Source organism: Hypomesus nipponensis, chromosome 8, assembly GCF_054491055.1.
Source record: "Hypomesus nipponensis isolate SF chromosome 8, ASM5449105v1, whole genome shotgun sequence".
NCBI lineage: Eukaryota > Metazoa > Chordata > Actinopteri > Osmeriformes > Osmeridae > Hypomesus > Hypomesus nipponensis.
The window spans coordinates 5,266,553-5,278,264 of NC_140368.1; the positions used below are offsets into that span (position 1 = coordinate 5,266,553).

General features: G+C 46.5%; 1 protein-coding gene across 2 annotated transcripts in view; it reads right to left on the reverse strand.

The window, feature by feature from the left end:
• Positions 1-9,649, reverse strand: part of rreb1a (ras responsive element binding protein 1a) — a 43,468-nt gene extending 33,819 nt beyond the window's left edge. Inside the window, exon 1 of one of the 2 annotated variants that reach the window (XM_084703035.1) lies at positions 8,729-9,649. In XM_084703035.1, the coding sequence (XP_084559161.1) occupies positions 8,729-8,768 (40 nt within the window). In that variant the 5' untranslated portion in view covers positions 8,769-9,649. The remainder of the gene's footprint in view (positions 1-8,728) is intronic. The other variant, XM_084703036.1, reaches the window with a different exon arrangement.
• Positions 9,650-11,712: the final 2,063 nt, after the last annotated feature.

The following is an 11,712-nucleotide window of genomic DNA, read 5'->3' on the forward strand; positions in this document are numbered from 1 at the left end:
CACACATCAACTATCTACCCCGAACCCTCCTTACCTCCACCCCACCCCCACAGACTTAGGCATTGCCTCACCCCCTTGCATCCCCCATCACACAGTCACACCTACAGCCCCCTCCAGCTAAGAATCCTTCCCCTCCCCCTGCTATGAACACAACTACCCCTTTCCTCTAACCACTTCTCTTTCCCCTCCTCTCCTCTCAATCCTCCATTTAAATCCTCCTCTCTTCCTTCTCTCTAACCACTCCCTGCTTCCTCATCTTACTCCTCCTCTGTTTCACCTCTGTTCATCCCAGTTAGAGGATGTTTTGGAAACACGGGAGGGAAACTTATTCCTGTTCAAATCTTTATAGACACGTTGTCTCTAAACAAAGTTCTGGTGTGATAATCTCTGTCTCTCTGTGTGTGTGTGTGGGGGGGGGGGGGAGACAGAGAGAGAGAGAGACAGAGAGAGAGAGAGAGAGAGACAGACAGAGAGACAGAGAGAGAGACACACATACCTCTGGGTGTTTGTGAAGGAGGCACAGGCATGTTAGTGTCTCTCTCACCTGAGAGGGTGGGGCTGTGGAAGTACTGAGTGATGATACAGTATCAGGGGAGTGTGTGTGAGTGTGTCTGGTGTCTTGAAGGTCCTGATTCCCATCTGTCATCTCTATACAGTCATTCAGAGACTATCTCGGCCTCAGTATTGAGAAAGACGTTAGAGAGTATGTACAGCTTCATGGGAAGAGGCCTTCCTCCTCCTAACACATCATCATCATCATCGCCCTGGGTTCCACTCAAGAGGTCATGGTTGTTAACTGGACAGTCCAGAAGGAGGTCACTCTGCCATGCTCTCTGCTGCTCCTCACTTCTGCTTTCTACACAAGATAGAAATGCTGAATCATCCTGAGACTGAAGACAGAACTCACCAGAGCACACTTTGCCCTCAGATCAGCGGAGGGGACCGAGGAGAGAGAGAGGAGGGAAAGATAACAGTAAGAAGACTGGACAAAGTACGACGGTGACGAGATGAAAGGAGTTGGGGGGAGGGGTGGGTAAGAGAGAGAGAGAGAGAGCGAGAGAGAGCGAGAGAGAGCGAGAGAGAGCGAGAGAGAGAGAGACTATAGTGTCAAGAAACTTCATCACTCGCACCCTTCCCCCCCACCACTCAAGTCTCAGCATAAAACCATGGACCTTACCTTTCACTAGTACCCTCCCTTCCCCCTCGTCACAGCTGTGCAGTGGGATTCTCTCCACTCAGGTGTGTGTGTGTGTGAGAGAGGGAGGGCGGGAGAAAGATTGGGGGGGGGGGGGCACTCTTTTAGCACCCAAGAAGCAGCTAAGACTTGGGGCATACAAGCGTTGTCTGGTTGCCATGGAGACTGAGGCGTGTCCCGTGTTGACAGAACAAACAATGGTACCTTTTCAACAGAGGGACAGGGGGGAGGAGCAAGAAGGGAGTGTGTGTAGGTGTGAGTGTGTCCGCATGGTTCTGGCTGAGCCATAAAATAAAAGACAGGATTTGGAGAAAGGGGCCGTGCTCTCGGAGGATGCCCTATTGAAGCAGCTCTACTCTGCACTAACAGAGCTGTTCTCTCCGAGCATCCCCTATTGAGGCAGTATTACACAGGGATTAATAGGGATTAGCTCCCTGTTCAGCTCAGCCCATTCAGATGCACAGGAAACAAGATTGTCAGGCTGCAAGTCAGAAGGCCTCTCTGTCGGACGGGCAGGCCTTTAAACCACAGAACACTCTGGCATCACAGGTAGCTAGCCACTCTACTGCCCAAGGGTGTGTGTGTGTGTTTGTGTTCGTCAGGCCGATCACTTGTCAGACAGCCAGCTGAGTCACCTGTGGTTGGCTGGCAGTGGCAGCTTTTTACAGACTCTGTTGTGGCTGTTGTTTGCTAAAGATCTGTCTATGTTCTAGAACACATCCTTCAAGATCCTCTTAATGACGATCAAACAGTTTTCTACCTAAACATCCTTAAGTAATTTAACCAATAGTTGAATATTTAGAATGTGGCGTGGCTGTCTACAAGGATACAGGGTGTGTCGTATCCTCTCTGTGCTCACGTCGCAGTAAATTCAATCTGGAGATAGTTACTTTATGGTAACTAATTCAGTCTATCTATTTGCATACACACACTCCCCTCTCTCTCTTGCTCTTCCCCATCCTCTCCCTCCCTCTCTGTTACATGTTCAAGAACGGCATCGCCTAACCAGTTTTGTGTGTAAGCACCACCTTTTTTTCCTCTCTCCAGCCTCCCTCTCACCCTCCCTCTGTCTCCCCCTTCCTTGCCTGGCTCCAGTGAGCAACAAGTGCTGTCTGTGAGTACCACCCCTCCCCCTCTCCCCCTCCCTCCCTCCCCTTCTCAACCTCCTCCTCTTCCCCTCCCCTCCCCCTGCTGCCTCCAGAAGCTATCGCAAATCCTCAGCCCAAAGCAACTGCCAGCTGACAGGACTGTTTAGTCAGCAAGAAGGACGAGAGAGAGAGAAGGAGGGAGAGGGAAGGGAAAAACAGAGAGAGAAAGCAACAGGCTGGAGAGAGGGAAGACGACAGGGAGGAGACAGAAATGGTGAGCGAGTACACACAAGCAGACAGTGAGGAAAGAGAGGAAGAGAGAGTTAAAAAAATAGTACAGCTTAGAGAGATAGAAATAAAGAGAGAGACAGTGAGAGACAGAGAAAGACACACGAGAGAGAGAGAACGAGAGAGAGAGAGAGAGAGAGAGAGAGAGAGAGAGAGAGAGAGAGAGAGAGAGAGAGAGAGAGAGAGAGAGAGAGAGAGAGAGAGAGAGAGAGAGAGAGAGAGAGAGAGAGAGAGAGAGAGAGAGAGAGAGAGAGAGAGAGAGAGAGAGAGAGAGAGAGAGAGAGAGAGAGAGGTGGGAGTGAAGGAGCTAGCGCGGGAAACATTCTTACTGCGCACGCTCCTGTGTAGTCTCCCTCTTTCTCTCCATCATATTAACCATTTCCTCCCCCTCTGACATCTAACATAATTCAGAGATGGAGGCCAAACTTCTAGAATACATTCAACATGTTCAACTACAAAACAACCATACCTTCAAATAATTCAAAAACAAGAGGAGAAAGAGAGAGGAGAGAAGGGGGTTGTGGAGCCATTGTTTCTCCACTTCCTCCATCTCTTCCTCCTTCTTCAGTCAGACGGCAGTTTCACTTCCTGTATCCCCCTATGATCCTCCTTTCTTCTACCCCATCCACTCTTCTCCTCTGTCCTTCTCTCCTCTCCTCTCACCCTCTCCATCTTCTACACAGCCTAGTTCCAGCTGGTGGTACAGGCTCCATTTTCTATCTCTCCCGCCCCCATCTCCTCCCTCCTCCCCTCCTGGCATTCTTTCACATCAGTGACATGGCCCTGGAGTTAGACTTTGGACCCACAGTAAATACCTGCTTTATTTGCTGCCTGCTTGAGGCTGAAGGTGGCCGTGTGTGTGTGTGTTTATGTATGTGTGTGTGTTCCATGTCATGTCTGTTTCCATACATGCGTCTTTGTGTCAGCATTTCTATACACACAGTTGTGTGTACGTGTGTGAGAGAGCGTGTGTTTGAGCAGCTGTGGTGTCTAAAGCACACGTAACATTGAGAGAAAAGGACCATAGCTAGTAGCTAGCACCATCTTCAACTCTAACCAGCCTTAACCATCACCCTCGCCTGCTAGTCTGAGTGAGCTGGACCCACCCCTAGCTTTTTAGCAAGAGCTAGTCAGCCCTAATCCTCGCCTGCTAGCCTGCTTATCAGTGGGCGCTGCTCCACACCCCACCCTGTGGGCTACAGCAGACCAGGGGACAGATATCAAGCTTAGTCTCTCTATTTAGTCATCCAATCTGTATTAGCTGCCCATCTAAACACACGTTCACCCAATACCATTAGATCTAGGCTATTGATTCACCCATGGTTGGCTTTTTGAGACATAATAAGAATTATAATCGCGTTTTAAAATGCTTTCATGCTTAATCAATCCAGCCATCTTTTGCCTATAAAACTTCCACTTTGGGGAAGTGCATTGGCTATCTGCATTGGTCGACCAATAGAAAACTTACTGGTGATGCCAATGGAGATCTCTCCTCCTCCACATCCCTCTACCTCAGGATGGGTAGAAGATAGCCTCTGCTTTGCTATATAAAGACAGGGGGATGAGGACTCATTTGGATTGCCTGTCCTGTACCACAAATGGATGAGTGGGCCTCATCCGTCTCCTCTGCCCCTATATTTACCTCACTAGCCCACAGACTACACACCCACGCAATGGGGATCTAACTGAGGACTCTGCAGAGTGGAGGGAATATCGCTTGTCTGCGCATGTGAGTGTATGCACGGCAGCTTGGATGCCCACACCTGTAACGGAAGTTCAGCAGAAGAAAAAAACCTCTTTGAAGTGGGATCTATAAGTTAGCGCATACACACACACACACAGAGAGAGAGAGACACAGTAACAATGGAAGCACCAGCACTGTCCTACTTTAGCTCAGTTGGACCCACTTCTCAGATTTCACTCATCACTGACTGTGGGCCGCGCAGCCCCCATTAGAAAACACTCTGGCTCGCCCACACCTGAATACAGTCTAACTAGACTAACAAACCGGCAAGCTAACTAACCTAGCTACGCCTCCACAATCAAACCACCAAGCTACAGTAACTATCTAACCAACCATCCAAACACTATGGACTAGACAGCTAACCACCAAGCTTAGTAACAAAAACATCAAAACAACAGACTAGTCAGCTAATAATTTGCTTGCCAAATGGGCTACCTTACCACCCTATCACAATACAGTAGGCAGCTAACAACCATGCTAGACTATGTATTAGTATTGTCAGATCTATTGATGCATCATGGGAGAGACCGGGCATAGTTCATGCATGTACGCTCACATCCTCCCAATGTGAAGTGACCCCTAGGAGCAGGCAAAATCAATAGGGCCAAGATGATGTTAACAGAAAACATTTTTTGTCTTCCCAGTGTGTCTCCTCCACACACACACACACACAATCTCTCTCCCCACTTTCATAACCCAATGCCTCACCCATCTACCCCCCCTTCTACATCCTGCACCTCATAACCCCAATCTCCATCTTAACACAGTTCCCTCTTCTACTTCTTCTACCCATCCCTTCTCCTTGTCCCTTTCTCCGATTCCCCTCTTCATTTAACTTTTCTCATCACTCTCCTTTCCTAACCTACCGCAATCCTGTAGGACTACCTCCAGTGGGGTCCCTGTCTACCCCCACTAGTCCCTGAGCTAGACTGGGCAGGGGGATGGAACATAATCTTATCTAAAAAAGGCAGGTTATAAATAGCCCGAGGACCAGAGAGGACCAGCAGCCAGCAGCAGCTTGCCTGCACCTCTGAGGAGGGGGGGGGGCAGAGACACAAGACCCCCCTCACCCACCTTAAGGAGGCTAGTTGGCACTTCTTGAGCTGTTTGAGATGAAGCTTGTGCTAATACTCACAGAAGCAGTCAATGCTAAGATAGGCTAGGCAAGACAAATGTAAAGTACAGGAGGCTAACATCAGGAGCATGCTAGGCTACAGCTTCCTATTTATCTACATCAATGTGGCCTAGCCAGGCTAGGCTAAGGAAGCTAGTGCAACAGTGGAGTCCCACATGAAGCCTCATTAGCATCGAAGCCGACAACACCACTTGTGTTTTGTGTTTTGCTCTGACAGCTAAACAAGTCACTCTTTCCCTCAAAACGGTTCGAGTCCCCCCCCAAAACACACCCCTCCTCATCCCTTCCTCCTGATCCCTTTCTTCTGGCTCACAGATCATCAACAGGTTACTGATTAATTAAAAAGATACAACTAAATAAAAAAGAAGAAAAGGTAAGAGAAAGAAAAAAAGGAAAGAAAGGTCGTGAATGAGGTGGAGATATAAATGTTTTAGTTTTTAGTGACTTTACTGTCATTCAGGAAAGAAAACAACTTATCTGTCCATGGGGATGGAGGAGGAAGAAAGGGGGAGGAGAGGATGGGGGAGGAGAGGATGGGGGAGGAAAGGGGCTAATTAGGGCTAAATCTCTGCCTAATGTGTGGAGCACAGACCCTGGGGGGTTGAGGGCTTTTAATTAGACGCCTCTTTTCCTCTCTCCCTTGAGGATGAATCTCCATGCATCGAACCGCCATTCACCTCTCCTAGGAGACACACACAATCTAATACACACACACACACAATACTTGAAAGATGCCACAACTTAGATGAGAGAAATAAAATTCCAGTACATCTTACACAAGGCCAACACAGGAATCACTGAGATCCACATCAATCCATGTCACCGTCTTTTCTCAACAAAACATATTTGTTATCGCATTGTCACAATAGGGGACTAGAGAAGCTAGAACTAAGCTTTGTGACTCCTGCTCTAAGGTCATCAGAAAGCCACCACTATTTTGACAACAGAGACTAACATCTACCAGTTGAGTCAAGAGTATCAGATGCTAAATACACCATTACTGAAGGAGACAGGATGCCTTGTATAAAACAAAGGATAATTTACAGCTGACAGCGTTTTCTTCCTCATTATCAAGTTAACAATTATCCATTTTGTTTTGTCCAGGTCAGATGAAGTTGCAATTCAAACCACCAAAACATTTTCAATGTGGTTCTTTCTCACCAAGTTCAATAAATTATCATAGCATTGTATTTCCCTTATAGGCTAAAGGCCAGCCTCTAGGTCTGAACATGTTTTAACTTGCTTTCAATTTCATATCAACAAATGTCAAAAGCAAAAAGTCTCATTAAGATGAAACTATGTGAAACCCCATCGGAAAAACAAATGTAGTTTTGTTTTGTTCGTTGCTCAGTTCATCTTTACTCTAACAAAGAAAAATAACTTCACAAACTATAACTATCCCCTTCGCCCCTCCTCTTGATTCTACATGCCTTCACTTGACTGTAACTGCGGGGCCTGCACGAGGACGCAGCCTGCTCAACATCCTCAGCACCATCCACGGAACAACCTCTTCTCAAAACAAGTCCCCATCGGGTTTTTTAGACCAGATAAACTGGTTCACTTCACGGAACATGGATTTGCAGATAGGCTGGGCCTGGACTATTAGAGGCAGGAACTCCCGACTAGGTTGATAAGAACAACTGTTGCGCGTCTCCATCCCCCTCCGCACCCCCCCTCCCCTCCCCTCCCTGCCCCGCCCCCCCCCCCCCCCCCCCCCCCCCCCCCATGCCCCTCGTGTTGCTACCAGGCGACTATCGTCTGAAGTTGCCTGATTCCTTCACACAATATATAACACACACATTCTAAAATGCCATCAACTTGAATAAATTGTATCAAGCACTTTTATTGTAATATAGTGTTTGGGTGGAGAAGTTGGGCCTGTCGCAAAATGAATGTGTTTGATCAAGGCTGTCGCCGTGGGCCTGCGCGGCTACAGTGTAGAATTTCGTAATGGAATGCGAACTGCTCATCCGGATCTGTACTCTCCTCCCTGCCTCCTTCCGAACGCCCGGAGAGAGCCGAGAGGAGAGTAGGATCATCGCCCCGTTTATCTTCGACACAAAAAACGCTTTGAATCTTCAATTTTCAACCACCGTGTCTTATAATCGACGGACCTACACTTAACAGTTACCCGCATCATCCGCAAACAACTTGTTGCTACCAGAAATGTTGTTTTTAGACAACTACAAACACGCCACCCCTGTGAGTGCGCACAAGCAGTCGACGAGAGCGAGGGGGGACGAAGGGAGAAAAAAGGAAAATGCCTAGCAACCATTATCTAACCAGCTCGAGCTACGTTGCAGTTCCCTGAGAGACAGAAACGCATCAATTCATCACAATAGTGTAACTTTCAACCGTCTGAACAACCGTAGAAAAAAAAAGATTCTGCTCAGTATACTACACAAAAATGATATGAACTTTGCACAGCGTCACCAAAGTGCAGTTGAGCATCCTTTTCCATATAAAATATGACGTAAAAGAAACTGATAATGTGAACAACAAAAGTTCGCTTGGCAATATTTTGGTTTGAATTACAAATGTCAAGGAAGTCCCTTTTACAGGTTTAGCTGAGACAAATGCGTCCTGGGGATGCAACAGGCGTCACAAAATGATGGTCAAGATGATGGAAAAAGTCTCGCTTTACTTCCCGTTCGGGTGAATCGACGAAATTACAAAATTGTCGATATATGACTTGAAATACACTGTCAACATTTTAGTTGTGAACAAGAAGAAGAAAATAAAGTTTTGAAAACATCTCGACAAGGTCAAAATGTAGCTTGCTAGCGGCTATACCAACACATGGCAACTGAGCTACCGCTAGGCTTCGATCAAAGTGCACCAGAGATATGGATGCTCGGTGGCTAGTTACCAAGCTAATAGACTTTGACCCTCCATGAGCTCCCATCATTCTGGGAGAGAAAAAAACTTTACGGACGTGGAAGTGAACAAGCAAACAACCAAAGTTGAATTAAAGTGGGAATGAGTAACTATTGAGCGGTTAGAAATAATCGAGTGTGAGGAAGAGACAAAGTCAAATTCCTCCGCTCAGACGGGTTAATCATGGATGAGCATCGCTCCTTTTCGAAACTAGGAAGCAGACGGGAGTTGCGAGAGAAAAAACATCTCCAACCGCACAACTCTTCCAACTTTGATACTTTGACCCATTGCAAGTAAAAACTTGACCAAACACATATTTGACACGAGATATCGACAATATGAGATGTAGCATACGTAAATAGTTTGAGAAGGTAATCCGAGAAGCTTGGTAGGCTACTTACGTTTGACTTTGTTGGGGTTGGGCTGCTTGCGCCGAGACATACTGATGATGGTGACTGGTGATGGGTTGAGAAAAAAGAAGCAGCAAAGTTGTTCCGGAGAGGAATCAAAATGGCGTTTCTGAGGATGTGCAAAGTTCGACAACTTTGTTGCCCTCACTCTTTTCTCTGAATTCCTGAAGAGGAAAACAGAAAAAAGAGTTGAGAGGCGAGAGGAAAAGCACTTTATTTCGCTATCCTCTCCGGTCGTCCTCAAAGCGCTGTTCTCTCCTCTCTCCTAAACCTGATAAGTAAAAGCGCATCACGTGTTGCTCCAGTCAGTCGCCTAGGGGACGTGGGGAGGCTGCTGTGAGTAGACTTCGGCCAGTAAGCATCTCCAAAGGAACCTCTCTGACTGGCTAAAGAGAACAGGGAGGGAAGAGAAGGAAAGGGAGGGGGGTGAGAGAAAAAAAGTTTTATCGAGGTGGAGGACGGCGTGGTACCCTCGATTTTTCTCCGGCTGCTTCAGAGAAAATTTGTGTAGAGAAAAGGAAGTGTATGCGCTCGGTGATAGTGTAGAATTTACACGCCAAATTTTCAGTTCTTTCTTAACGTTCTAGAACCCTGTTGATCAACATCACGAAAAGCAGTTGACTCACGGTGTTAGTAACGACCTCGAGCCGTGTGTGTTGAGGAGGGGGGGGGGGGCAGATGCTTTTGGTATATAAATAGCTTTTCCAAATGACTGTGTTGGCTACTCAAACGATATGATGTTTGTGAAGTATTCCACGTTGTATGGGGTGATGAAGTCCATTCAGACTCTCTGCCTTCATATAAACTAGTTACAGTTGTTACATTTAGTTTCTTCTGCTACTTCTGATTTACTCCCGCATTCCTGCAGGCCCCTCATCCACAGATACTCAGACCCCTCCCAGTCCCATCACTGTTGGCCGCCACATCCCCTCCCCGCCCGAGCCCGCAGGCTACACAGGAGCCTGGAACCTCCCAGCGACTCGGCAGAGATAGAGTTGGATGCAGCTGTGAATGCTAGCCTCAAACTATCAAGTAGCCTGTTTTTTCTTTCTTTCATAATTGCATTTATATTACAGTGTATTGTATTTGTGTAACTGATATTGAGGACAACTTGTGTCTAATACATTTACAAAATGTAGCCTATCTTATAACATTCTAAGAAGCCTATCAAATAAGTTAATATATGGACTATACTGCCACCATGTAGTTTAAGCTCACAAACCATCAGACATCACACGAATAGTTTCAACAACGTTGATCTTTAGTACGCACACAAGGATAGGCCATGAGGCTTCTCGCAGAATGGCAATCTCACGATGGACCAGATGAGATATATTCACTACTGTAATGTAATCAATTGCTTTAGTCTCAATGGTTTACTTTCAAATTTAAATTAAACTGTTGACAAACAATTAACTCATTCTCGGCTCTAAAAACGACGGTGACAACTCAAAAGGTGCTTCTCGGGAAAGCAGAATAGACTTGGTCCAGCAATGAAGGCTACAACTATCTCCAGGGTACTGGGTATTTTTAGGTTAAAATTCACAAAGCAAAGTAGGCTACCATTCACCAAAGGACAAAAACTTCATAGGTCAACGTAAGTTAGTTGATCAGGTCAAAACAGTTGGTACCTCTAGACAATACAAGATCGAAGCAGTAGGAAATTTCTGTCGCCTATATTTGCTCTGATGTATACAGAGCGAAGTGGATTTAACGGCTTCCCCGAATCAATAAGACTTATCGCGCGCAGTAAAGTTGATATTCGTCGGTGGTTCTTGCGCAGTCTCCAAACTAGCCTACATAAAGTTTGTGTGATGTTATTTATTGTACGTAACCATGACATCGGTCCCGGTTGCCAAGGAACAAACCATCTTGCCACTTCGACAGCAACAAAAGGGTGGATTCATCCATCGTACGGGAGCAGTGGGAGGAAGCGACCGACATGCCGCATCTCCAATCCACTTTCAGGAAAACTAACCATCGACTCAAATTTCAATCAATTGAACGTTAAGTTAGTTCATAATAAATGTGATTCCGTCGATGAAAACCTGTTGTACTGTATTTGAACAGTTTGAATGACATGAGACTAGTCACATGAGTTCAACACCTGTTGGTGGTGTGGGGGATGACAACGATATGCCGCACTCTTGCTCAACTGGCTGAGACTGAGTCGAGCAGACTCCCACGTATACTCTCCACCCATCTACTCGTATGTCTAAAATGTGTTTCTGACCTGATCTACATATTCTCAAAGTACTCAAACTTTTCGGTGAAAACTTTGTAGCGCGCTGTTTTGCGTATTTTTTTTTTTGGGGGGGGGGGGGGTAGTTTGAGCTCCACAGTCAATGAAGAGATAACAACGCGGGGAGGGGAGTGGAGGGGGAGAAAAACCGGTTTCCAATGGTGACTGATGATTTGTAGGTAACAGTTGTTTGCCTTCCATTGCTGCCTCCACTGCTCCAAAACAGCCTGCCTGCCTGAACACAGACCCACTGTGCATGCTGGGCAACTTGTACAGGCTGTTCTTACAAGGCGATTCTTTTATGAAGTCCAGCCTTTTAAATTACATTTAAAAGAAGATATAATTTGGAGCTTTAATTTAAAAAAAGGGTTTTCTCTCTTCCTTGTGCCACCTTGAGGGTAGAAAAGGTGTACTAGATAGGGATTGGAACTAGAAACCTGTGACCGCCAGGGACTGGAACTAGAGACCCGCACAGGGAAATAAATGGTTAACAGAACTTCCTGACCTCTCACCCCAGGGTAACACCCTGACCAGAGACACATCCCCAAGAGGACCCTGTTAAGACCAGGCAGAGACTGACCTGGCCCATCTTCCCAGTACAGATTGAAAGAGAGGGGGAAAAGATAATGAGAAAGAAAACAGGAGAAATAAAGAGAGAGGAGAGAGAGGAGGGAAAGACTGATGTAGTAACATGAAGCTCTCTTCTGCCCTGTCAAGGGATCCAAATAGTTTG